General features: G+C 49.5%; 10 protein-coding genes across 10 annotated transcripts; 7 read left to right on the forward strand and 3 right to left on the reverse strand.

Moving 5' to 3' along the window:
* Positions 1–2,167: 2,167 nt before the first annotated feature.
* BKA55DRAFT_463548 (uncharacterized protein) lies at positions 2,168–2,401 on the forward strand (the record flags this gene model as incomplete). Its single annotated transcript, XM_046186104.1, has 1 exon — positions 2,168–2,401. A coding segment is annotated over one exon (234 nt), but the record flags the coding sequence as incomplete, so codon positions are not given.
* Positions 2,402–3,156: 755 nt separating this feature from the next.
* On the reverse strand, positions 3,157–3,758 carry BKA55DRAFT_464659 (uncharacterized protein; the record flags this gene model as incomplete). Its single annotated transcript, XM_046186106.1, has 3 exons — positions 3,157–3,514; positions 3,568–3,643; positions 3,716–3,758. Coding segments are annotated over 3 exons (477 nt in total), but the record flags the coding sequence as incomplete, so codon positions are not given.
* Positions 3,759–8,057: 4,299 nt separating this feature from the next.
* On the forward strand, positions 8,058–9,517 carry BKA55DRAFT_594968 (uncharacterized protein; the record flags this gene model as incomplete). The annotated part of the gene is made up of 4 exons (XM_046195732.1): positions 8,058–8,286; positions 8,398–8,518; positions 8,573–9,193; positions 9,355–9,517. The coding sequence occupies 4 exons, from the start codon at positions 8,058–8,060 to the stop codon at positions 9,515–9,517; spliced, it is 1,134 nt and encodes a 377-aa protein (XP_046047836.1).
* A 996-nt stretch (positions 9,518–10,513) lies between these two features.
* Positions 10,514–11,757, forward strand: BKA55DRAFT_676723 (uncharacterized protein). The gene is made up of 4 exons (XM_046198099.1): positions 10,514–10,702; positions 10,771–11,041; positions 11,093–11,575; positions 11,630–11,757. Exons 1-3 carry the CDS (start codon positions 10,685–10,687, stop codon positions 11,446–11,448), a joined length of 645 nt encoding a protein of 214 aa, XP_046047837.1. The 5' UTR covers positions 10,514–10,684; the 3' UTR covers positions 11,449–11,575; positions 11,630–11,757.
* Positions 11,758–13,076: 1,319 nt separating this feature from the next.
* Positions 13,077–14,853, reverse strand: BKA55DRAFT_739309 (uncharacterized protein). Its single transcript, XM_046201412.1, has 3 exons — positions 14,619–14,853; positions 14,412–14,569; positions 13,077–14,247 (listed from the first exon to the last, which is right to left on the reverse strand). Exons 1-3 carry the CDS (start codon positions 14,662–14,664, stop codon positions 13,210–13,212), a joined length of 1,242 nt encoding a protein of 413 aa, XP_046047838.1. The 5' UTR covers positions 14,665–14,853; the 3' UTR covers positions 13,077–13,209.
* Positions 14,854–15,356: 503 nt separating this feature from the next.
* On the reverse strand, positions 15,357–16,115 carry BKA55DRAFT_514312 (aflatoxin biosynthesis ketoreductase nor-1; the record flags this gene model as incomplete). Its single annotated transcript, XM_046187960.1, has 1 exon — positions 15,357–16,115. One exon carries the CDS (start codon positions 16,113–16,115, stop codon positions 15,357–15,359), a length of 759 nt encoding a protein of 252 aa, XP_046047839.1.
* A 340-nt stretch (positions 16,116–16,455) lies between these two features.
* Positions 16,456–17,391, forward strand: BKA55DRAFT_691290 (NmrA-like family protein; the record flags this gene model as incomplete). The annotated part of the gene is made up of 3 exons (XM_046199644.1): positions 16,456–16,516; positions 16,591–16,886; positions 16,945–17,391. 3 exons carry the CDS (start codon positions 16,456–16,458, stop codon positions 17,389–17,391), a joined length of 804 nt encoding a protein of 267 aa, XP_046047840.1.
* Positions 17,392–21,350: 3,959 nt separating this feature from the next.
* On the forward strand, positions 21,351–21,615 carry BKA55DRAFT_571147 (uncharacterized protein; the record flags this gene model as incomplete). Its single annotated transcript, XM_046193052.1, has 1 exon — positions 21,351–21,615. A coding segment is annotated over exon 1 (239 nt), but the record flags the coding sequence as incomplete, so codon positions are not given.
* A 350-nt stretch (positions 21,616–21,965) lies between these two features.
* Positions 21,966–23,133, forward strand: BKA55DRAFT_645919 (dihydroflavonol-4-reductase; the record flags this gene model as incomplete). The annotated part of the gene is made up of 2 exons (XM_046197205.1): positions 21,966–22,347; positions 22,412–23,133. 2 exons carry the CDS (start codon positions 21,966–21,968, stop codon positions 23,083–23,085), a joined length of 1,056 nt encoding a protein of 351 aa, XP_046047842.1. The 3' UTR covers positions 23,086–23,133.
* A 1,125-nt stretch (positions 23,134–24,258) lies between these two features.
* Positions 24,259–25,205, forward strand: BKA55DRAFT_701603 (ClpP/crotonase-like domain-containing protein; the record flags this gene model as incomplete). The annotated part of the gene is made up of 2 exons (XM_046200602.1): positions 24,259–24,553; positions 24,616–25,205. The coding sequence occupies 2 exons, from the start codon at positions 24,259–24,261 to the stop codon at positions 25,203–25,205; spliced, it is 885 nt and encodes a 294-aa protein (XP_046047843.1).
* Positions 25,206–25,863: the final 658 nt, after the last annotated feature.

The following is a 25,863-nucleotide window of genomic DNA, read 5'->3' on the forward strand; positions in this document are numbered from 1 at the left end:
GAGCTAGGAGGAAGTTGACATCATCGATATCCTTGTGACGGTACAAGAGCACGAACGAAGTCGAGTGCGACTTGGGTAGAATGATTGTTTATAAGGAGAGAAAGAGATTCCTAGGGAAAGCTCTGACTTAAGCTATTTCCATAATATTCATAAAGTGAGACTATTTATAAAGTATGAAAGTTATATGATCGTTCCCTCACAATCCTCTATCATACATCTTTGCACACTCAGTAATATAAATCGGCAGTTGAATAACCAACTAGAAAGACCGCTATAAAGTTACAGCGAGAGACTAGCGAGTTACTAGAAGAGAGTGACAGATTAATGAACCTTATTATGTAGGACTACTGAAGTGGGCCGGATTGGACTGGTGCTGTGAAGGGTAGCTAAATGGCTAGGGCCTAAAGAGGCCTAGCTGTAGGGAGCCATTTTTAGCTAAAGAAGATCGGCATCGTCCTCTTCAACAGAGGCCATCTGTCAGACAGACTGATTTTGCGGTGTCAGTTCTTTATATTTACTGTTACTTTTTACTGTGATGTATCACGTGTTTCCTTGTCACCTCCGCCATCCTGGCCTTTCAATAGGATGATAGAATATCTGTTGAGTCTGCTGGTGGCTGGGATGTGGATACTATTTAAGGAACTGCGCTCCTCTCAGATATATATAACTTAGACCTTTCAATATAACCTGCAACCTTTTTATTTTATCAATATTTAACAGAGTGCGGCTAAAGTCGCCAGTTAATTAATTCATTTACTCTTAAACGCCGAGTCACTGATATCGTCGTAGATACCCAGTCACGCAGCGAGGTGTCAACATGTGACCGGGGACCGGGCGGTCTAATAGCTTAAATTACGGCTCTTTGCAATGCTGCGAAATTCATATTATTAGCATGATACTTTAGCAGTCTAGGGCATCAATGAGGTTACATTAATAGTGAGAAAATTATACAATATTTACTAGAACTTGACAAAATCATATTATGTAGATAGCTACCTTATAGCTTATAAATGCAAGTGCCAAGATATATACTGATATATACTACGACTCGGACTCATCATCCTCAGAATCACACCAGAGAGAAGTATCGTCTTCCTCGTCGACTTCGGTTACTGAAGTAGACTCTGCTATAGCATCCCAATCCTGAAACCAGCTCTCATGTCTATAGGCATGCTCGAAGCGCAGTCTTGTCTCGCCCCCCAGCCTCTCCAGCTTGTAAACGCCGTCCCTCATTTGTCTATCCAATACGTTCTTCGGTTCGATAAAATCGCCTCGCGCTGGTCTCCGGAAGAGATACAGCCCCTCCCACCTCTCCGCCCTCGAGAGCTGCACGTATAGGCTCATAAAACTAGGTCTTGTCTCTGAGCTGCTACCATAAATGCCTTTGAGATTAAGAAGGACCTCTGAGAACTGCTTACCCTGGCTTTTCTGGTCTGTCATAGCGAAGGCGGGGGTACATAGGGGTCCTGTTCTATGAGTGACCAACTGAAAGCCTGGCTTGCTCCTTGACCTGGAATTCTTCCCCCGCATAGAATCGGGGATAACTACTGTCTTGCTCTTGATGAGGAGCGTACCTTTCGGGAGTCCGGGTACCGCAAGGTCCGCGATATCGTCCGACTGGAGGAGAACAGCTGCGGGGGGGGCCAGGTGGAGCGTCACATCGCTGGCGAGGGCAATGGTGCCGCAGGTGAGGTCGGGAAAGATGTCAACTGCCTTGAAGGGCGCCCCATTGACCAGCTTCAGCCCAGTAAGCTGGTTCCGGGTCACCACTACCGGCATCCCTTGCGCATAGAAGAACAACCCAGGGGTTGGGAGCTGTGAGTCGTCTCCATAGCGGAGCACGTCGCATAGCTCTTCTACACGCAACCGCTTTCCTGCTTTAGTGTCGTGCTTTGCCACGAAGATCGAGATATGCTTGCCCTGGGCGCGAGCCCACTGCACGATGGCTGCCATGTTCAGGTCCCACCTATCTTGGTTCAGAGGTGTGACCGCCCTCAGTCCATCGGCGAAAGAGGGCTGAGACGCTTGGTTATAGAGGCGACGATATAGCCGTTGGAAGTCCAGCTCGGTCTGCTGCCCATTACGCAGGCGCCGGAGGAAGCCACGCAACCTTGCACAACCAGCAGTGCGGACCTGTTCGCGAAGCATGACGACCGTTGTAAACTGGAGGAACAGTTTATGTGCTGCTACATGCTTTGCCAAGCTCTCCGGTCTCTGTCTGCTGTGCTCTCTGGGCTCTGATAAGAGGAGGCTGGTCTGTCTGACCGGGTCAAACTGGAAGAAGTCGCCAAAGAAGATGACGATTGGGATCCCACCAAAAGGGCGATGCGCGTCATCTCTATACAGCCTCAGGCGGCTGTCTACAGATGCTAGCGTGAGGCCGCCCACCTGGCTGATCTCGTCGACGATCAACATGGTTTTACTCTTCCAACGTAGCTTTTCTTCTTCCGATATATTCCTCGTAATCTCTGTCTTGTCTTCAAATCCAATGTTGCACGCCGAATGGAGGGTCACTCCGCCAATGAGTGCAGCTGCGTTTCCGCTGGCGCCTGTCACGAGCAGTGTGTGAAGGCCGTCTTTCAGCCGAAACATGTCCTTGATAGCGTGTATAACGCGAGACTTTCCCGTGCCTCCTTCACCGCCGACGTATTGGAGGTGCTGCTTGCCCTCCTCTTCCTGTAGCCGAGTGCCGGGCTCGTCGAGGAAGACTGCCGGTAGCAGCACCGCCATCGACTGGAGCTTGTTCAAGGTCCACCCCCTCGCCAGACTTACAGCGACGTCGACATGTGACATATAAGGGCCGACTTGGAGACGCATTTGGCTCGCCGGACCAACTCCGTTCGCCAGTGTTTCTTCCGTCTGAGCGGGCCGCCGTGGGACATCTGGCCTTCTATGGGGCCCATCAGCGTGCGCGGAGGAGACATTACTCTCCCTACCCTGGATATTTGCCGTGACGCTGGTGTCTTCTTTCTTCTGTAACTTCAATATCGCATCAATTTCCTCCCTGCTGAGGAGGCCCTTGCCCCGGAAAGGCGCATCTTGAATGTCTTGCAGCATCGTGTAGAACTGTCGGCCCCGCTGGGCGGCAGTGTTGTCGTCCTCTCCCAAATCGATTGCCCTCGCCTCTTCATATAAGCATCTCAGCACCGAACTTACGGGCATATCCTTAATCTCGCTCCTCCGGACTGCGGCTAGGACGCCCAGAAAGGCGTTGTAATACTCTTGTGAATCAGTGTTCTCTTCATCTGCCCTGGCGCCATCCTCCTCCTCCCTTTGATCGCCAAAGGCATGCGCATCCACGATCTCTTCAAAGTCCTGGTCCAGACCTTGAATCTTACGGTCGGCCCGAGCGTCTTCTACAGAAACGCGCAATAAAGTGATGTTATGGACGTAGGAGCGAACTCGGTCGCTTAGCTGTTCCTGGAACCTTCGCCAAAGTCTAGGTATATCATCCGCTGGCTCGCCTTGAAACTTTTCCCAAGGAACGAACAGGGCAAAGTGCAAGACTGCGTTCCTATTAATATACTGTAAGCACTGTTCTTCACGTTATAGGACCTTAATAGCTACTTTTTTATGAAGACTTCATCTTGTTCGTCGAACTCGTCCGTAAGACGACCATCAAACACAGGCACCGCCATTTTACCTGGAGTTCGAAGGCATTGGACCCAGCCTTTACAGACGGTTGCCGTTGGTGGAAAAGGAATCGGTGTCGTACCTCTCCAGTGGTAGCGTTCCTTCTTCAAGACCACAAAGGACATATAGTCGTAGAAGCAAAGTTCTTGGAGAATTGGGCCCCGGTGTTTGTAAGCTTCCAAATAGGGCAACTTAAAGCCGTCTGTTTGAAAATAGATGTTGTCTGGTTGCGGGTCTCGACCAAGTGCCAACAGTGCTTCCTTTAGACCCGGCCACTGTTTGGCACAGGCCCAGTACAAGGAATTGATATGCACCCAGGTCCAAGCAGGAACATTTGTGAAGTCGGTCCCGAAGCCCAGCAGATAGCCAAGCACCTCAGGCTGGGAGAGCTCTCTGCTCGTGAAAATTCGGTTTGCGATGCGTAGTAAAAACGATTTAGTTTCATCTCCTATCGTCGACGTCGACGTCGATGCCAACGTCGTACCTTGATTGCCTGGTCCCCCTTGCTGTTGCCGGGCCAGGTCCAATAACTCTGCGGCAAGGGCGAGCCGCTTCCACATAGGAGCGTTAAGCTTCGTAGTATAGTTGCAGATGTAGTGTATGAGTGCCAGCCCTTTTTTTCGTGTAAGAATCATTGATACATCATGGTTGTGCCGTAGCCCTATGGCCATGCTCTGGTTATACTGATTGACCATATGATGATCTCTCTTCACTTCGAGCAGGCCGTCGTCTGTAAAGCCGGTCTCCGGCACAAGTCTCCAAGGAGCCCGGAAACGGCATAGCTGCGTTCTACACTTTGCCAGGCCCGCCTTCAAAACTTCCTTAATAGAGTACTTGACACACGTAGCAGTATGGTGGTGGACCTGGCAGCGAGATGCAATAAAGTTGGCCTCACGCTTAAACGCCCTCGATAACCACTCCGCGTCGTGCATCAGCTCAGGCTCGACTACAGTAGTCTTCTTGCCGCACTCTACCACCTCCTTCGCCAAGGCCTCGTTCAGGGTCGCAGTAAATATATCGTCTACGAAGCTCTTGACCTTCGACCGGTATTCTCCCTCATCAGGATCGGCCATGTGGCGGACGAGATCCGATAGGGCCAGGTTGCCATGTAACCATAGTAGGCCGTGTAGGTGAAGAGCCCCGCGGTCGTTGGTCTCTACGGTTGCATAATAATGGCTCACGTTCCCATAAACAGACGGTCGCCCGACGCGAACGTAATGCTCGAAAAAAAGAGAGATCTCGCGGAAGAAGAAGAGCGTTGAGCTGAGAGGGTCGTGGACCGAGAGGGTTGTCACCTGCAGCGATGTGCTTAGAGCACGAAGCAACGCTCTAGCGGCCTCATCATCCCGTCCCCTATGCGCCGCGAGCTTCAGCTTCACCGGGTTGTTGATATCATTGGGATTTAGGGTAAACCAGATGGCTGTGAGGCTAAATGCCACTATCATCGACCAGATCTTCTTCCGCATTGATAGGCGGCTCTCATTTGATAAAGGATGCCGGCTACCGTAGAGCGAGAGTTCCTTCATAAGTGCGATAACGTCCCTGTCTGTGGTCTTTCCCATCTCAAACATCTCCTTTTGCGCTTCGCGCAAGCGCTCGGGCGTCAGCCTCTGGTGTATTCCCTCGACACGCCGAAACGCCGACCGCTTCAGGCGGCCCTGGGCAATCCACCGGTTCCGAGACCTGACCATCGTATTGAATACAAGGAAGGAGAAGGCAGGGTGTTGGGCGCAATGCCCGCCGTGCCGCTGCAGAACGACTTTGGCCCAAGGCTCCAGGGTCATATCTCGTATCAGGGGATTTGCTGGATCTCCCACCTCGTTCCGGTCCGCCGCTCGTGGTCCGCCGTGGCCATAAGGGAAGCAGGTAGGGAAGGTTTTTGGGAAATAGTCTGGAGAAAAGCCGTCCGCGAACTCGCGACCATGTGATACCCGGATGAACGGACGACCTGAGGAGCCATGAACCTGCATCGACGGGGCCTCGCCTGCAACACCTTCGTACCTATCGTCGAACTGGCGCTCTGCCTGCAGGGCTATACTGATGAACTCTAGCTTGTCCTGCTCTGCGAAGGCAGCCTGCTCGTCGATCGGGAACATCGCCGAGGAGCGCAGCTCAAACGCCCGCTCTGACGTTTCCTCGGCCGTCGCCTCCTCCAAGCTAGGGGGTTGCTGTACGCCATGCGGCGCAGGCTCAGATTGTCCAGGGTTACACTTAGACTTTTCTGCCAGCTCTATCGCAATGTCCTCGACCGATGACGATTGACCAGGAGTGTCCTGCCCTCGATCAGTTGGAGGCACGATCTGTGCTGTCCGTATAAGCTCTTCTGCAGTCTCTTCTTCCCTCACCATGCGTTGGTAGGCTTGTGTTGGCACATCGCTGCCGCCTTCAAAATCCCAACTTTCCATCTCCTCTTCATTGATCACAATGTCGACGTAAAGAGGGTTGTTTGCTCGCAGCCACTGTAACGTTGTGCGGATGGCACCAGGTCGAACGCTGAGCAGTTTACTCACATCTCGAGGCGTGGGCCGCTCTAAGCCGGTCCAAATCACATGCACCTGCTCCAGTGTCGACACAAGTGGGTGCGGCAGGATTGTGGCAGCCAAAGACTCCACGTCGTTGGGGAACACCGTGATGTGACCCGCGACGTGCTTCCGATATGTCGGGCCGGTTAGCTGACCACGTTGGATGTTATACTTAGTGATGAACCCATATGCCACATTGAAAGAGATCAGCTTCTCCTCGAGAGGGGTAAGGTCTTTCAGCTCCTTTGGATACCGATGCTCGCAGCCGATGAGCATCGTGCTCCCCATGCATGCCTCCGGGACTCTGCCTCGGTCGAAAGCCGCTCGACAGGAAAAGCATATCGGCACTACAGTCTCGCCATCTCCCTCCGGGAAGCATCTCTTACACGCCAGTAAGTTGGTCATTGCTGAACGAATCTCGTCAGGCAACGCCCTTTCCCAGTCGACATGGTCTAGGTCCCGTGGCTTCTTCTGTAGATAGCAAACCGAGCATACTGCTATCTCCATGCTGCCTTCATCGTGGAAGGCTTTCAGAAAGGACTGGACTGTGTCGATCTTACGATTTGCAGGCACAGGGTTGCACCAGTCACGGCGATTCGAGGCCGCTTGCTTCTCTTGGAAGGATTGCTCTACTGCTTGCATCAGCCTGCGTAGCGCTTCTTTGTGCCGCATAATCATCTCCATGGACATCAGGTCAGGAGGAGCTGCCTGTTGGGCCGGTATGGTGCCAGAAGGTCCATCTTGCCGTGGCTGACGACGTCTTTGGTTATTGTCAGTCTTCGCGCGCTTAAGAGACCTCGGGTGCCCCAAGAAGGATTCATACTCCGGGTTTGGTAAATCTAGCTCCTGTCTCGCCTCCCTAGCTCGTCGACGGCGCTTTCTCGTGTGCGACGCCAGCTCCTCTCGACGTCGAGCTTCCTCCTCTTGACGCCGACGGTGTCTCTCCAGCCACTGTCTTCTCTCTTCAGCTTGTGGGTGGCGTTCTCTTTCTAGTTCCTGCTGTCGTATCCTCTCCTCTTGTTGGCGGCGGCGTTCTTCTTCCCGCTGCCGAATTATCTCCGCTCGTTTCTCCACTCGTTGGCGGCGGCGCTCTTCCTCCTGCACCCACCTCACTGTCTGCTGCTGATCTCTTATCGCCTCCCGCTCGCGTCGCCTTTGCTCTTGCAGCCGCTGCCGCGCTGCTTCCCGTATGGCCCGACTCTCATCACTTTGAGGTCCTGTTCTCGTCTGCTGCTGCTGATTAGGCAGTTGTGTCTGTGGCGGAGTGGGTAGGAAAGAAGAATAATCATGTGATTCAGCCATGCTGAAGTACTTATCGAGATTCCTATTCAAATATTGCCGTATAGCGATATATGACGTTGGTAAGCCCTTTGTTGGTGACTCTATAGGTTTCTTAAAACTGACTCTTTCTCTGGATAGGAGAAGCATGCGAGGAGGCCTAGAAGAGCAGAGCGACAGACCCATAGCATGGATCCCCTTTCCAAACCCATCTTACGTAGGGTTACAAGCTCCAATCACTGTTATCACATTTACAGCTATCTGTTGTTTCTGCCGAGATCGCCCTCAAACTCTATCACTTCTGCCGATGCCTCAGATTTTTACCCCCTCATTAACCCCTCTTTACAACCCAGGATATCCTAGCTTTCAGGTGCAACACACTACTAAGTCTGTCAACTGATACTTTGTGGCGATATACCGTACGGGCTATACTTCAGAACCTAGCTTAGTGTAGCAGTATGCTACATTGACGTCAGGGTCAGAGCATTACTAAAAGCAGTATATATCTACATAGCAAGCCACCATTTTTCAAAGAGGGGGACTTAACACCCTCATCTCCTTTGCCCTTATCTCTCCTAAACTCATTTCACTTACGATACTGCATATAATTCTTTTGCCACTAATATGACGACTTCCTCGGCCTCTGTCATTTGCCCGATACCTCCATTGCCAAATAAGCGTGGGCAGGGAGCGATCGGTGCGGATCTCATCATCACCTACCATTCCGACCTAGCCCAGTGCGAAATCCTCCCAGCTGGCTCACGCTATACGAATGCAGGGAACTTCAAGGCTGGGACCTTCCTGCCTTTTATTCAGCCTTCATTCATTCTCGACCTCTATCCGCGCCTCCTCAGTCCTGAAGATGGCGAGATCTCAGGACTTCCTTTGCTACTCTCCATGTTTAACGCCGGAGCAAGAACAGCGACCTTGGAGGAGGACTGGGAGGGGAAATGGTTCACTATAGTCGCCCGAATTTTTCCAAACAAACTTACCTTCCATGGCGTAAGTTTGGATGGATGGGAGACAGAAGAAACTGAATCTGTGCAGGTTGCGCTGGCACTACCGCGTGATGGCGGCTTGACTCCGTACGTCCTCTCACGTCGTATTCATACCAGTTATCGATGCTTACAACCCCACAGTATTGTCCCTCGACTCCTCGATGGTAGCGATGAAAGTGCCCCCTGGCCAAACTCTTCAGCACATATATCCCTTGCCGGCCCTGTCGATCTAGATACCTTCCATATCAAGGAGGATGTCTGGCCAGAGCCGCTGAGCAAGACTTCGGTGTTCATAAAGCTAGGTTCTTACTTAGTGCCAGAAAACGACCGCCCTCCTCACAAAGGCGTACACGTATGCCACGTCCTCCTCCTCTTCCCCGTAGAGCAACAACCATGGCATTCTCTACTCGGGTGGATGCGACAAGCTGTGAACCCCTTTCCTAAAGGGTCGTGGATTGTATGCAGCGGTCGCGTCTTGGGGGTCCTTAACCGCGACCTTATCCAAGGCCCTCAAGTCGTCGATTCCACCGTCCGGATCTTAGTAATTCTCCCCGACGATTGGGAATTCGTTCGACAGAGTACCCTGTCTACACATAATACATACATGCCCACATCGTCGAATCCTGTCAATGAGTCGCCTACGCCACCACGACCAGCTGGCCCTGGGGGCGTTGCAAGCAGAAACCCATTCTCGTCTCCAATCCGCGGTCAAAAGCAGTCTCCGCAAAGGAAAGCTGCTTCCCCGACACTGCCATCAAAGCAGTCAGATTGCGAGGCGACCAAACCACCAGCCTGCCCTAGAGAAAAGCATACACCACTGACTCCAACCACAATTGACGTTAATCCAGTGCTTCCAATTCCAAGTTCGGGTATGGCTTGTCCCTTCTAAACCTCTTCCTTGAGCTAACTGGCGATTCAGATAGCGGTTGTACGGAAGATGGTTCAGACACAAAACAAATGTTGGATGACCAACTCGATCCTACTTCCCCTACTCCCACACGTAAGAGGAAGCAACAAAGCACTCCTGAGCCAATACGAAGCAAGAGAACCACAGCAAGAAAAAGGAGGGCACAGCTATATGACTAGGTTGCCGGTATTGACTAAAAGCATAACCTTTCTGTGATGGTCGGGTCTAACCTATATCTACAGTAGGTCCCAGACTTAGGAGTGTATAATCTAATGGATTATGACGTTATATTAAGCATTATAAGTCATGATGTAGTAATAGTAAAATTGTACATTGATAGCTGTCACACTATCTATTTAGGAAAGTGCTAAATGAATGTCTTATATACTAAGTGTGTTACACTGGACTTACTACTTAAAAGTGACAATGAGTGTATATATATCTATGGTTCTCGACTGGATTGGAGGGGGTGCCATAGGAATCGCTGATGATTCCCATGTATCACTGGTGATCCGTTGGAGTGGTGCTCCGATCCGCTGAAGTCACGCGCAACAGCTTTGACAGTTCCCGTTAAAAATGGGGCCCAGGGTTCTGCCACGGGTGACCGCCTGGTCTCGACCCAGGTCATCGTAACACCTTAAATCCACCATCTTACTGATAATACCTACAAGCAGCCCTTCTTCACCAGCTTCATCACGCTAGCACAGTTCCTCCAGGCTTCCTTTGGCGGGCCGCTTGCCGGACCGGTCCCTCCTGTTTGCTATAATCTTTACACAGTAAAGTACTATACTAACTTTTATAAAATTCTCCTTAATTTATTTAGGCTTATATTTACAAATACACAGTGTAAATAGGTTTTCTTTATACTAGCTATTAAAGAAATTATATAAAATCTAGAAAAAATATATTTTATAGATTCAGTTATAATCTATGCTGTATTAAAATTTCTTTTATTTTAGGAATGATTTAAATTCAGGAGGGTTTATTTTTAGTCGAATGTAAGAGTATAAATTTTCAATGTAACACTCACTTGTTTGTAACACTCGCTTATCATGTACGTTACCTTTAAAATAGTTAGATGTCAGGTCGAGGGATTTTAGTGCATACGCTATCAGGTGCATGTGCTTATCATGTACGTTAGCTGGACGGGAGCGACAATGGTATGACTTCGTCTATGTTAACCCCGCACTTTTTCATGGCTACACGCGATCATCGAGGCACAAGAGTACCAGCAACTGAAATGCCTGCCCAAATGAAATACGGCCTGTGGTATAATCGCCGCACAAGCCAGCCATTGAAATTTGCCGAGAGCAGCGAAACCGTTGAAGACTTCAATCAACGGAAAAATGAAACTTGTGAGAAAAGTGCGCCCAATCGTCGCCTAAATGATAAAAGTAAGGAAGTTAGGGAAGAGATTGATACCCGCTTATAGGCGACTATGTATCTCCAATATTTAATGGAACGAATCCACATCACTGCCCTGGTCCATATCGATTTCTCCGACTTACCGAACCTACAAAACCTATCACTGAGCGATGTAATTCCGTCTCTTTCTCCTCGGGGAGAACCTATTCAACAGCCATTTGAAGATCTGTCGCTGGACCTTCAAATCCAAATCTTAGACCGACGCCTACTAGATGCTTGCATTGGCACGGAAGCTATATGGGCAACTCTAAATGAACTAGTAGGCAAGCTGACCTCAGGTAAATGACTTCGGCTCTCTAGGACATGTCTTAAAACAATAATAATTATAGAAATATCGGAGCATCCGCCGGACAGCTATATTGCTTTCAGGGTCTTCGATGATCACAGCCAAGCCCGCTACTTCAGCAAGGGAGATATTCGCTGTGGTAATTGGCAAGAATTCAACGTCAACGAGCATTTAACGCGGGTGGGGGCTGAAAACCACATCCGAGGAGCTCGCATCTCGACGAACTATATATCCATAAGCACATCACCACGGCGTCTCTGGAATTTTGTTGGCAAGCACAAGTCTACAACCCAGAAAATCGTGGTCATCGACTTGCGTGTACTTCAAAGACTTGGCATTGCCTATGGTAGCACCACTGATGACTTGGGGTTCCGTAATATCGGGGATAACAGAACTTAATATGCGACAAAGCACCATATCTTGGTGGCGGGTTGGATTCCCAATCGCAGCATATTAGGTTTTCTTTCTAGAGAAAGCTTCAATGAGTTGCTTAAGGAAGCACGAATTGACACGTCTGAGGGAGTAGGTAGGCTAACCTAACTTGTCTGCATTTTCTTTATCGACTTTTAACCCTAGACAGGCGATATCCCGCTTATTGGCTATGATAGGAAGATTCCTTTTAACTTGATTTGGAGACACTTTGAATAAGGAAGCGTCTTATAGGATCACCCAGTCCGTGTGCTCTAAATAAAATTTTACTTTTCTCTCAGTGTTCGCTAAACAACCATGTCCTTCTACCCTTCGTAGACTGCATTACTAGTCATATAACGGACACGTTACCCCGACACTGCCGGCAATTATTTAGTACTCTTCTTCGTGACTACCCTACATCAAGTCTTTTTCCTCAAGGCTCATTTGGCAAGCAGTTTGCGGCTTCTGTAAAGTTACTCAACTTACCTAATATGAACTCTAAAGGTTGACCTGGGCTCTCATGTTAAGAACGAGAGCGATTCACTAAACTAGCGCAGTGGAAGTGTCTCTGGGTTTGGAAGATTGAGAGAATAGATTAGTGGCTTCCAACCGCGGCGGGCAGACTCAGTTATATGATGCTTGTCGCCTGGGTGACGCGGCGCGCATGTAGGGTTAATGGCGAAGCCGCATTTGACGCAAATTATTGCTGGCTCTGGCGAATTGTAGTACAAGCCGAGACTCTCGAGCTTTTGGAGCTGACTCGGCCGCAATGTGACAATAGCATCAGTGTACGTCGCGAGGCCTGTCATATTGATAAAGTTGAGAAGGAAGCAAGAGGATCGGATACCCTCTATGAAGCCACATTTAGCCAAGAATAAAGAGAGAGCTTGATTGCTGCTTCCTTCCTCCTAATCGACGCAACCGAAATTACTACACGCTGTAAAGTTTAAGAACGCGGTCGTCTACATGGTTGGCACGGGCCTTAGTGGAAGAAACGCGGCGCATTTTGCGTTCTCAGTTTACAGGCCCCAGATGGAAATGCGCCGCATTTCCAGAGGGGAAATTTGGGGTAAGAAAGTGGAGATTCTGACCGGTGCAGAAGTGGAAATGTGGCGCATTTCTGGTCTACATTCTTGAGTAGGGGACTAAAAGAAGAAGTCAAGGACGAACTGTACAAGGCAGACCGACCTGACAATATCACGGAATACGTGGCAATGGCAATCAAAATCGACGAAAGACAGTATGAACGCAGAAAGGAGAGAGCCACCAAGGCTGGACGAGGAAATAACTTCAACCCTTATTATCCGAACCAGCGACGCAACGACAACAACCAGGGCAACTCTCGAAATCAAGGACAGCCACGAGGTAACCGACAAAACAACACCTCGTACGGAGCGCAATCAGGACCTATGGTACTTGGAGCCACTCAACCCGGCAACAACAACAATCGAGGACGGGACATGTCCAGATGCAAGTGCTACAACTGTAACCAGTTTGGACACATAGCACGACATTGCCCGGAACCCAGGAAGCCAAGGTGAGTCTGGAGGTCTTATTATATGCTTTTATCCAGTATTAATGAGCTTTACATTATATCAAGTGTCTAGTTTGAGTCGGTCAAAATGTGATATTTGCAGATGGAATGGAAAAAATCATAAGAATACGCTACTTGGATATCTTGTAGAAAATACAGAAATACACATAAGAATTCACAAAACTCCATGCTACCCACTGGTGGTGGAAGCACAACTATGATGTACAATCCCCATCCTCTGATATACCCAGTGCGTTTCTCTTATACCATGGCCAGAAGACACCATCAACCCAACGACATAGTTGCTGAAGTCCCAAGACAGTCTTATAAACACCTATCACATCATCTGTCGAACCAAACTGGAAGGGAAGCCACAAGACCGTCTTCTGCCCCACTCTTGTCGTGGCAGCAAAACTCCACCGATGTCCCTGGGCGATGATAGCAGGTAGAAACGGCAGCCCATCCATAGAACCAGCATTGCGTGAAACCAGGTCTTCCAGAAACCGCCACTGCGCTGAGTGCCATGTCCCTATCTGCAACTCAGCAGACCCTGCTGGCGTATTACTCGCACCCTTGGTCTCAATGCTCAGAGCAATGGGACGATTACGCAGTGAATAAAAGTCAGTGTGATTGACATAACCGCATGGTAAAATCCTCCGCGCCTCTTCGACTTCTGCTGCATTATCCTTTGGATCGAGGTAGATGCAAAAATCAATCATCTTGGCTTGTGTTGGCGATTGTAGATACTCCTGGATGATCTTTGCAGTCGTGCAAGGCGCGACTCCAACGAGCTGTTTTTGTCGCTGTGAGCCATAAACGGCCTGGGATAAGAGAGGGTAGTGTACCATCATGTTCCATCCAGCTTCGTTTTGCGCTGTAACGTGGCAATCGGCGGCTTCGGTAGCCAAGCTCCGCGCGTCCTCGGGAGAAGGTGTAGGACCGAATTTATCGCGAACGCTTGGGTCCGCAAACATGTGGTTTCGGATCCGAGAAAATTGGCGATCAGTTTTGGCAAGTTTGGTGATTTCTTCCTCCCAATTGCGTGAGATAATCCCGAAGGCGCTATCCTTGATATCCTGTAGCCCATCGAGTATGTCGCAAAGTTGACGTGGCAAATGAACATCTTCCACGGTGAACTCCCGCGGCTCAAACCCCCTTGGACTGATCTCAAGTGATGCGAGTTGCTTTGAAGGTGACGAGCGACCAGATGCTTGCGATTGCGTTGTGTTGAATGTTGGAGGGTTCACCCTCAACTTCAGGATTAAGGTTCAGGATTAAAGTTTGAAGTCCTAAACTTAGATCGTAGGACTTTCATCTAGGACTTTCTAGGACTCAAGTCCTAGAAAGAACCAGTCGAAGATATAAGGTCTCAATAGTCCTTCGATTGCGACAGAATCAAGAAATATACACGATTCACCTTAATATCTGACAGAACGCAAGCACCACCAATGACTCCTCCGATGATAAACCCGCTGCCACGCTTTGTGTGTCGGCCAAGGCCTCTCATGCCAAGAGCCACAATGGTTGGGAAGCAGATGGACTCAAAGAACAGTACCACATAGAGCATGGCAATGCCTGTATTTCCTCTCTGTAATTGCTGGGCAGATGAAAATCACACACATACTCAAGAAGGCAAGGAAGATACCGGTAGTTGTATAGATGGCCATCATGCCAACCGCTTTCCCAATGAAATTAATTTGGACAATTTCTGCGGCTGCTGCATCTCGAACAATTCAATGAAGAGTTCGTATTGAAGTTCAAGAGTCGGCCATCTCCGTGCCTTATCAAATTATATAAATCATGAACGAGACGACACTACTGGGACCAACAATTAGCAGCACTCATCTATCCACATTAGGCTCTGATTTCAAATACTACTCGACTCTCCACCATGTTGTCCTCACTTGAAAAACGTGGCGGTTTATATCCACCAAATACTGCTGGTCTTGGTGCGTTCCCAGCAACGAAATCAACACTCCTATTTGCGCCGTCTTTATCGTCCTCTACATTTGTTTTGCCGTGACCAACATGACAATATTCCAAAAGAATCGCCGACGGAACCACAAATTCATGCTCTCCGGCATTATGTTTGGTTTCTGCATGGCACGAGTCACAGCCCTTGTCCTGTGCATTGCCTGGGCGACTAGACAGCAAAATAATCGTCGAGCTGTTGCAGCAACCATCTTGGAAGGGCGTAGGGTGTGAATAAAAGGCGTAACCAGATCACACACTCAATAGACTTAATCCTTTCTGTAAAATGATATAATAGTATCTTTGCACTCTAATAATATTTAACCCTAGTAAAGTTAACTAAGTAAGGGAGCTATACTATTTACTTTATTCTTCAATTCTCTACCAGTTCCTACCAAGGGATCACAGTACCATCATGATTCCGGAACGATCCAGTCAACTCCTTATGGTCGAGACTAAATGTGGTCTTTACCATGTTAGCTACACTTGTTTCAACCGATATGCCTCCGAGAGCCTCCATATCCATCCCGCTGTCGGCCGTGAGGTCCGTTTCCACCAGGCCAGGGTGGAAAACAAAGGTCGTCAACCAAGGTTTCTCAAAGGACAGTAAACGGATGAACCAGTTGAGGCAAGCCTTGCTGGCACCGTACGGGCTTGAAGACTTGGGAAATTGGCTGAAGAGCTCCTGTGAGCCAATAGAGCCTATAGTGGTAGAGATGGCAATGAACTTTGGGCTACCGGTCTCGCTGGCCTTGAGAAGAGGCGCAGTGGCCTGAGCGAGCTTCAAGGGCCCAATGGCGTTGACGGTCAGGTGCTTGAGCGTGTTGGACGCTGATGTGTCAAGTACGCCGGCGCCTCCCTGAGCGATACCAGCATTGGCAATGACGATGTCCAAAGAGTTGATGCCCTCGTTGCGAAGATGAGCGACGGCGTCATCGCTGTCCGTCTCAATTGCAGAGTCAAGCTTGACGATGATAAGCTTTGTGCCATGGCCTTTGGGCAAGTCGTGGAGCGCCTTGGAAGTTGGGTGCAGGGGATCGCGGACAGCAGCGACAACGGTCGTGGAGGGCTTTTGTAAAATGCGTTGCACGAAGCCTTTACCAATACCGCGGTTGGCTCCTGTAATGAGGTACTTTGAAGGGGCGCTCATTTTGAGAATTGAGTAATAAATGCGAGTAGATTTAATATAAATGATAAAGCAGATGAGATGAACCCAGTTTCATATAGAGGATTGAGCCTTTTTATCATGGGTAAATGTAAACAAGAGGCCCTTGAAGTAGTTCAATCGTTATAAATCGAAGATTGACATCTACCGAAATGTAATCAAGCCGACTCCCGATCTGTTACTGATACGACTCATGCATGAATTCCCGAATTACAAAGTTGGATCCCTTAGTGGTTTCGGTTTCTCGATACCTGTGACCAATTGGACGCCTAGCTACTTAGCTATCCCATACATCCACACTACTCCAGTGCTCCAAGATGTAATCATGCCGATTCCCAATCTGTTACTGCTTCAACACATGCGTGATGCCCGAATTACAAAACTAGGTCAGGGCTTGCAACGCGCCCGCTAACCAAGCGCCAAGGACACGGCATTACCTCACATTAACAATGCTTGTGAGGGACTAGCTTCGAGGAATCTCTTGTCGAGGCGGTGAAGGGACAAGATGCCATTGTCTCCACCGTTAGTGGCGAGGCTATTACTTCACAGAAGCTGTTCATCGATGCCGCAATTACCGCTCAAGTCAAACGATTCATCCCGTCTGAGTTTGGGGTCAACACCCGTGAAGCACGGGGCACAAAGTTTGGTCAATTTGTTGCGCCAAAGATTGCCGACGTTGATTATCTTATTGAGCTCTCAAACAAGTATAGCTGGTCCTCGTGGACTCGTATAGCCACTGGTGCTTTCTTTGACTGGGTAGGATGATCCAAATCTGCCGGCATTATAAGTTTCTTCCAGGCTAATAAGATCGCAGGGTCTCAAAAACGGCTTTTTCGGATTCGACCTCAAGAACAAGAGCTGCCAGATCTATGACTCTGGCAATGAACCATTCTCCGGTACCAATCTTGCCTTTATCGGCAAGTGTGTTGCCGCTTCATTGGCCAAGCCTGAAGCCACTGCCAACAAGTACTTAACCATAGCCTCTTTTACAATTACTCAGAATGAGGTGAAAAAGGTGATTGAAGAGGAGATAGGCTCTGAGCTCATTGTGACGAATGTCAAGACTTCAGACCTGGAGAAAATTGGGCAAGAGAAGCTTGCGAACAATGATCCCAGCGCTTTTGTAGAGTATCTGAGCCAGTATGTCTTTGCGGACGGTACTGGGCAGGCTTTTACGGAGAATGCTGCCGTCACAGTGCTTGGCTTACAGGAGGAGAGTCTTAGAGAGACTGTTAGGGCAGCGATTGCAGCCACACAGTAGACGCGTCACAACGGTTAGCATTGTGATAGAATTAGACAGTCAAAACATTTGCACCCAACTTTGCCGGCTTTGTTTTCGGGAGATGTGATGCGATATTGCTTGTGAAATTAACAGTGAGTCTCACATGGACGACCTTTTCATGCCACATGGGTACTGTAAGTCTTGAGACTAATTTATCATGCCAGACAATCTTCCTCTACCCTATAATGGCGATCTGGACCCGGCAATCGTCTATTACAACTCTAACGGGACCGTAACAGCTGCTGGAAGAAAGGGATTCAGAGAGTTGACCTTTCTTCATGAAGAGTGTCTTCAACGACACTGAGTTTCGCGAGCTCTTGACATCGCCTCCGGGCGCCATTTCCTATGTGTTATCTGCGTCTTCTTTCTACCTCGACATTTCGGCTTCGCGAGCCTGCGACATTTCGGGCTCTACGCCCTCGATTTTCCCCCGTACGACCGACCTCTGCAGCCTCGGCTGCCCAGACAACATTTGCAGCATTCTGCTGCTTGATATTCAGGGCCATTGCACCCTCGCCTTCACCTTCGCCTGCAGTTTAGCGCTGCCTCGGCCGATCACTGCCGCTTTGGCTGCCCGAACAACACCAGCAGCCCTCAGCTGCTCGACTTTCTGGGCCCTTTGGTGCCCCCGACCAGACTTGCAAACAAATAAATCGTATCCAAATCAAATCAAATAAATCCAAATCAAATCAAATCAAATGACGGAAAAAATTACCCAAATCGAATCAAATCTCGAGGCCTGGATTTATTTGGATATTTGAATTCATTTGGATAAGGGGTTGTCCAACCAGCATTCGCGTTGAGACGAGTCTCAACCCCACTTCTACCTGGGATCCTACCCAGTTTGGTAAACAACTGGCATCTCACAATTAACCCGCGACGCCGTTTCAGCTGATGCTGCCTGCCACAGCACCATGTTCGACTCGCGAGACATGGTCCAGCAGTTCGTCCCGACATATCAACGGTGCTTGTATGCCTCGGACTGTAGCCTGCTGAGCTTCGCAACCTCACCTATCCCCAACAATCCTGCTCCAAATGGCTCAGTCTACGAATGCCAATTGTAGAGCAATACCTTCAATAACTCCTTCGACCATTTCCAGTGACCTCGACGCCCCCCCGAGCTTCGATCCATCCGATACCAACAGAGAGGTGACTATAGACACTTCCTCCTCGGTCGACTACACTGGCTACGAAGGCATCGATTGGAATCGACTTTCAGGGTACTGCATCCGCAAACAAAGACGAAGGCCGCGGACGGGATGGGTCTGGGAGCACGGATTCGATATCGAGAAAGACGGTTCTGGTCGCCGATTCTGGCTCTGCAAAGACTGTCACGGAAAGAAAGCTACGATCACTCATATGTACGACGCTGCTTCTACGAGCCAAGCAAACGGTCATATGGAAGATGTCCACCGCATCAATCGAGACGGGCCTATGTCACCGCAGAGGAAGAAGCAACGCACTCTCTTCGACATGGCTGATCTGGACTGTCGTCGACCGAAGGACAAAGCGGTGATGAACGCATTTATAGCGTCGTTTGATCCTGTTCGTTTTCAGCATTTGCTTGTACGCTGGGTGGCCTGCGACAACGTCCCGTTTAATAAGCTTGAGAGCCCGTATTTCCGCGAGCTCATGGGATACGCAAACAGCGCTATCATCGAGTCAGGAAGTCTCCCTACCCATACCACAATCCGTGACTGGATTGTACGGTCCTTCAATCGTCACAAAGGCGTCGTGACTGAGATACTTGGTCGCTCACTTGGCCGCATTAATATCTCTTTTGATGCGTGGTCCTCTCGCAAGTTTACCTCCCTTCTCGGCCTTGCCGTGCACTTTCTTGACGACGAAGGGAAGTTTCGCACATTCCTCCTAGGCTTGCCACAAATCGAGGGTCGTCATAGTGGCGAGAACCTTGCCGATCGCGTTAGTGAAATAATTCACGAATATGGGTTTGAGGATCGCATTGGGTACTTTGTCGCAGATAATGCGGAGAGCAACGACACGTGTCTTGAAGACCTAGGCACTGAGTTCGGCTTCAACAAGCAGCACCGGCGGCTTCGTTGCTGTGGGCATATTATCAACCTCGTCGCCCGATCCATTCTCTTCGGCGCGGACGCCGACGCCTTTGAGGACGACTGCCAAGCGGAGAAAGAGATCCACGATGAGATAAAACTTTGGAGGTCGAAAGGCCCGCTTGGCAAGCTGCATAATATTATTCACTGGGTGCAACGATCTGGCCAGCGCATTGAGAAGCTCCACAAGCTCCAGCTTATTGAGAACACCGCGTTGAACCTTGAAGACAAAACAACCTACAACGTTGTCACGGATAACGCTACCCGCTGGAACTCGTCTGAGGCGATGATGGAGCGAGGCTACCAGCTTCGGAACGCACTTGATTCCCTAGTCCAGGCAGAAGTTACGGAATGGAACAACTACGTGGCCAGGAGAACTCAAAACGGGACAAAGCCAATGCCCAAGAAGAGCCGAACTAAGCCTGCGATTGTTGACGATAAGATGTCTGTTGAGGACTGGTCCGTGATTACGGAGTATCTGGCTATATTGAAGCCGTTAAAGATAGCTACCAAGCGCCTAGAAGGCCGACCCAAGGAAGGTGAGCCGAATCTAGCCTTCTGACACTCAGCTTGTGCTTATATTTTTAGGTAAATTCGGTGCGATCTGGGAGGTTTTGCTCACAATGGAGTGGCTTCTGAAACATCTGGAAGAGTTCAAGGTGCAACATGAACTAGATGAAGAACCACACCTACGGATTGGTTGCAATCTTGGCTGGATGAAGCTGGACCGATACTACACCCTCACCGAAGATAGCCCTGTATATCTCGCAGCCCTTATCCTCCACCCTGCCTTTCGCTGGTCAACCGTCGAGTCGCAATGGGGTGATCATCCGGACTGGCTAGTACGAGGAAAGGCAGCTGTACAAGAGCTGTGGGAGGAGTATCGAAATCTCCCTGTCGAGCAGGAAACGATACCTGAGCAGCCGACTGTTCCAAGAAAGACAACCGACTTAGATGACTTTATGGCCTCAATCAGGAAGCTCAGCACACGGCCTGCACGTTTACCGTCAGCTACGCGCGATGAGTATGCGGAGTGGGTGGCCACTACTGACCCCGGTGATTGTTTGGTGGATAATCCGATTCAGTATTGGCTTCTCCGAAGACGGCAGTATCCACGTCTGTCGCGGATGGCAATTGATGTCTTTTCAATTCCCGCTATGTCTACCGAGCCGGAGCGAATATTCAGCCTTGCAGGACAGATGGTAACAGCTCAAAGGGGCCGACTCCAAGCGGATATTATCGGAGCAGCTCAATGTATCTCATCGTGGGAGAAAAGTGGGGTTATCCAAATATCCAAATAGATCCAAATCGATCCAAATCAAATCAAATCAAATCAAATCCCACATTTTCGTATCCAAATCAAATCAAATTGGGGGTTGGATTTGATTTGATTTATCTGTTTGCAAGCCTGCGGGGCCCCCGACCTCGACGCACGAGCCCCGCATGGCTCGCTGCCCTTTTTGCAGCTCGGAAGCTGCATGACCGATCTCTGCAGTCGCATACTGCCCAGAGACCCTCTTCTTCTTTGCAGCCCCGGCTGCTGCCCGGAACACAACCGGGCTTCGACAATTTGTCTCACTGGCTGAGACCACTTGACAAAACCGCTAGGTCGAAATGGTACAGAGCTTACCTGGTTTTCCCCAAGGATGCACGGTTCTAGGGTTGCAGCTACTGGCGATCTTAGGGGATCATGGACTTCCTGCCTCAGGGTATGGAAAGCTACTTGGTCTATCTGTGCAAGAGAATTCTAGGCTGGAGAGGAATAGTTCCCGCTGACGGGATGACCTCTCGAAAGTAAAGCGCCTTTGTGCCGATGATATGCTGGATGAACTAGATAGAAGCGTTGCTGGAGGGAAGCTCTGCTGAGATCAACTGTAATGATGTCCATGGGACGTGCTTCACCGACAACTACTGTAGAGCTGGCTACGAGTAGAGAGGTGCCTCTTGGAGGTAATGAGTACAGAAAACGCTCGAGCATGTATACGGCTCCGATCCAAGAGGCCTTGCAGATGATCCGAGCGAGAATCAGCAGGGCAGCGATTGTAGATAGTTTAGCTCAGCACGTCCTGTGCTCCATTAGGAGACTTTTTGGGGCCTACGCCCCCCGGACGAAAAATATACTTAACATAACATAACATAATCGGCTATTAGCGTGATCCAAGCGTAAGAGCTAATTGGTCGGTGAGGCTTGTCAGTAATGCAGTCGGAGAAACAATCCGCCCCATCAGTAACAGCGGAGCCAATGTAAGACCATGTCCGTTCTAAATCTTCTGCCGCTACAGGAACTCCCGGCTTTGTAATCTTTCAATTCAACAACCCGCAATGTCGGTACTTCAAGTTGGGTTATTCAAGATGCTCAATGAATAATGAGGTCGTCCCCTTCGACTCCTCGCTTCTCAGCCCTCGGAACATCAACAGCTGTGGCATTGGCGAACTCACACTCTTACTACACGTCATTTACTCTTCTACAGAAAGGAAAAAATGTCGACATGTCTAGTTACAGGCGGCACTGGCTTCGTTGGCCTTTACGTGATCAAGCTTCTACTCGAACGAGGCCACAAAGTCCATACGACCGTCCGTTCCCTGAAGAACAAGTCCAAGTGCAAGCCGCTCCTGGATCTTCAAGCTCAATGCCCCGGTCAGCTTCACTTATTTGAAGCCGACTTGATGAAACTCGGTTCCTTTGCCGAGGCCATGAAGGGCTGCCAGGTCGTTTACCATGTCGCTTCCCCCTTCCTGCTCCCGGACCAAATCAAGGATGGATTCAAAGACTGCGTTGAGCCAGCACTCCAAGGCACCAAGAACGTTCTAGAGTCGGTCAATGAAACAGAGTCTGTTCAGCGAGTCGTCCTCACCTCCTCTGGTATGGTTATCTTCTTTGCTCTTTTGTTTCAGTTCTTGATAGACTTACGTGTTCTCTCCACCAGTTTCTGCCACATACGGAGACAACGCCGATGTACTCAAAGCGCCGAACCAAACCCTTACAGAGTTGTGCTGGAACGAGAGCAGCAGCGTCAACCATTACCCATATGCCTACTCCAAATTGGTGGCCGAGCGCGAGGCCTGGAAGATGCACGACCTCCAAACCCGCTGGTCTCTCGTAGTCATCAACCCCGGCCTGATCGTTGGTCCGTCTCTAACGCCCGACTCCGTCTCTGGCAGTTTGCACTTGCTTGAGGCTATGTACCTTGGCGACAATCGCATGGGTGTTGCGGACCTATCCTACCCGGTGGCCGACGTACGGGAAGTCGCCGAAGCGCACGTAAAGGCTGGCGAGGATACGAGCCTCAAGGGCCGTTTCATCGTGTCGGGTGATCGTGCGATTCCCCTGCTGGAGATGGCTGGCTTCGTGCGTCCGATTCATAAGAATCCCAAGGCGCTGCCGTGCTGGAACCTGCCTACTCTGATGGTCTATGCTGCTGGACCCTTCATTGGCGTCTCTAAGAAGTGGTCGTCTGCCAACCTCAGCACCCCCTTCAAGGTTGATAACACGAGGAGTATTCGGGAGCTTGGGCTCAAGTATCGCCCAATTGAGGAAAGCTTCCAGGCGCATTATAAGTCCTGGGAGCAGGAGCAGGAGCAGAAGCAGGCGAAAGTTTGATTGGCATGTGACTGATACGACGCTGTCTGTTTTGTCCCAAGTATGTCGTTTTATTCTAGTAATACCTATTTAGCTATAGTGCTTGCAATTTCCTTCTTGATCATGCGTTCTCAGTGCGTAGTTGTAATTGTATTGAATTGCTATGCAGCTAAAGAGCGCATCTAGGAACACTATCTGGAATCTTTTGCGTAGTGTGTTTGCCTTTATCCTGTTGTGCACTTCCAACTGAGTAAGAAATGTAAAAGTCGCTTATCCAGCCATATCTATCCAGGTTCTGAATGTTCTCATGATCCATAAATATCTGACCGTATGTCTTGAGAATGTAATGCCTGGGCCGATACTGCGTGTTGGGCTGTAAGGTATGTTGCATTGAAGTGCTTCTGAGGCATGGCATTTACGGCCAATCTAGCGTTCCAACCATGAGAAATGAAGCCAAACCTATGCCTTCATGACTAAATCTGGTGGTTCTATATCCTTCCCCTAATTGCAACCCCCGATGGACCGACAGGCATTGAGCATTCACGAGACCTTTAGCAAAGACGGCAGCAAATGAAGTAGCAAACCCGTAGTCCACTGATTAGTAGCATGATTAAGTTTTCTAGTTCGGCTAGAGCCGATCAGGGTAGGCTTAAGTTAGTGGCGTGACGATCAGACTTGCAAGTCGGCATTCGAATTGTCCCGATGACTGATAGCGGAGCTTCTAGCTGAGCCTCCCTTTTACTAAGGTAAGGTACGTGCAAGCACCAAGCCTTTCGGCTACAATACATCCGCCTTTTACTAAGCTTTTTTACAACATCACGGACTGCCCGATTTTAACTTCTCCAGGTTGTCTAAACAAGATGCGGGTCTTGACTCCGGCTTGTCGAAGTTTATTCTAATGATACCACGTCGAGATTCATGGCATACCTATGCTTAAGCGGCCCTTGCTTCGGCTGTTGTTCCTCATTTATCTTAAAGCATAACTCACAGAGATTAGGCAGATGAACGGACGTGGCATCTCAGTAAGTGCCAGAAGACGAGATGCCAAGGTGTTCGATTCCAAAACCGATATATAAGAGAGAAAAGTCTTGTCTTCTCTAATGCCGTATCCTCATCCAATCTACGACTCTCACAATCATAGTCACATCCCAACACGATTCCTACCAATTTAGCCTTACTTCGATTCGTTTCATCATGGTTCCCACGTGGTTAAAGAATTTCGTCCTTTCTGGAGCCCTGCTGCAGACTGCCTTTGCTCTCGATCTCCCCAAGTACCGCGGCTTGAAGACAGCTCAGAATGGCAGCGTTCTCGAGGTCACTTTTCACAACCCAGACTCGGCTATAAACCTCTGGGGTGTCGACTTCCAGGATGGCATGACTGATATTGTTCGAAGACTTCACAATGATAACGAGACCAAGGTCGTCATCTTCAAGAGCGATGTTCCCAAGTTCTTCTGTGCCCACTTGGACCTTCTGATGCCTGGCGTTGGTAAGTACTAAGCTTCCATTCATCCACTTGTGACAGGACTCTTTGCTAATGTTGAGCCACAGCAACCGTTGGGCCAAAGTTTGCCAGGCTCATGTATGAAATCTCCGATCTGCCCCAGGTGACCATCGGCGCTGTCGAAGGTCGCGCTCGTGGCGGCGGTAACGAGTTTCTGTTGGCCCTCGACATGCGTTTCGCCTCTGAACCCGAGTCATTCTTTGGTCAAATCGAGGTCGGCACCGGTCTCATCCCCGGCGGTGGCGGTAGCCAACATCTCCCCCGTCTTATCGGCCGAGGTCTCGCGCTCGAGTATCTCCTCAGCGGAAACGATATCAACGCCAAGGATGCAGAGCGCATTGGTTGGACCAACAAGGCCTTTTGCTCGTCTGAGGAGATGTACGAGTATATTGACGGTCTTACCTCGCGCTTGCGTCTGTTTCCTCTGCCGGCCATGGCTGCCATTAAGAAGGCGGTCAACGCTCGGTCGCGTCCTACTTTGCAGGATCTGCTGCGCGACGCTGCGTCCTTTACCGCTCGTTTGACGGATCCAGCTGTGCCAGGTTTGATCGGAAGAGCCTTGGCTGTCACCAATAATCTCACTCTTGGTGATGCTGAGCTGAATCTTGGCCGAGAACTTCCCCTTGTGTATGAGTAGAGTCACGTCAGTATGACAAACGAACAGCACAGTACCTCAGCCTAGAGCTTGTTTCGCCCTACTGTTTGGCAGGAAGTCTGGCGAGATGGGGCTGTATTGTAGTGTATTCTCAACTTGGCACCACATTAGATTTCGGGATATGGAGCTGGCGAAGAAAGTAGGCACTCTTAGTGATTAACGCTCATGCCATCCAGATCAAAGATCACATGTATTTTCTATTCTTGTACTCGTATCTTAGTATATAGCTTTTTATTCATTATATGGAAACAGAGTTGCGTTTGTTCATCTGCGTTTGCAATGTAGACTTTTAATTTCACATTCCCTCCGTCTCCAAATGTCTTCCAGGAACATCTTATCATATTTTTTGGCAGCCTAGAGTTTAAACTTGGGGCCAGCAATTTCATCTGTATCTTAGATAGTCCCCACAAACGCGCGCGATATTGTGCTACTGGAAGTGCTACTAGAAGACACTAGCCTTACCTGCACAACGTTTTTACCTGCTTGACCCTGGCTATAGTTGAATCGCCAATGCATGGGACCTCCAGAGTGTAGAGGCACTGTCACATAGCAGTGACAGACATGACCAATCATACGAAGCTCAGGGTGCCTAGAGTGCCCAAGTCCGCGAATTTAGAGAGCTCGGGGTGATTATGCAATG

Source organism: Fusarium redolens (assembly GCF_020744475.1).
Source record: "Fusarium redolens strain MPI-CAGE-AT-0023 chromosome Unknown BKA55scaffold_10, whole genome shotgun sequence".
Classification (NCBI taxonomy): domain Eukaryota; kingdom Fungi; phylum Ascomycota; class Sordariomycetes; order Hypocreales; family Nectriaceae; genus Fusarium; species Fusarium redolens.

Excerpts from the sequence above, each read along its gene's own strand:
- BKA55DRAFT_739309 (XM_046201412.1), bottom strand. The coding sequence starts at position 14,664 with ATGATGGCCATCTATACAACTACCGGTATCTTCCTTGCCTTCTTGA. Across the intron at positions 14,570-14,618 it reads TATCTTCCTTGCCTTCTTGA|GCATTGCCATGCTCTATGTG; the intron begins GTATGTGTGTGA and ends GAGGAAATACAG. Across the intron at positions 14,248-14,411 it reads GCGTTCTGTCAGATATTAAG|TTGAGGGTGAACCCTCCAAC; the intron begins GTGAATCGTGTA and ends TTAATCCTGAAG.
- BKA55DRAFT_676723 (XM_046198099.1), top strand. Across the intron at positions 11,042-11,092 it reads AGTAGGCAAGCTGACCTCAG|AAATATCGGAGCATCCGCCG; the intron begins GTAAATGACTTC and ends TAATAATTATAG.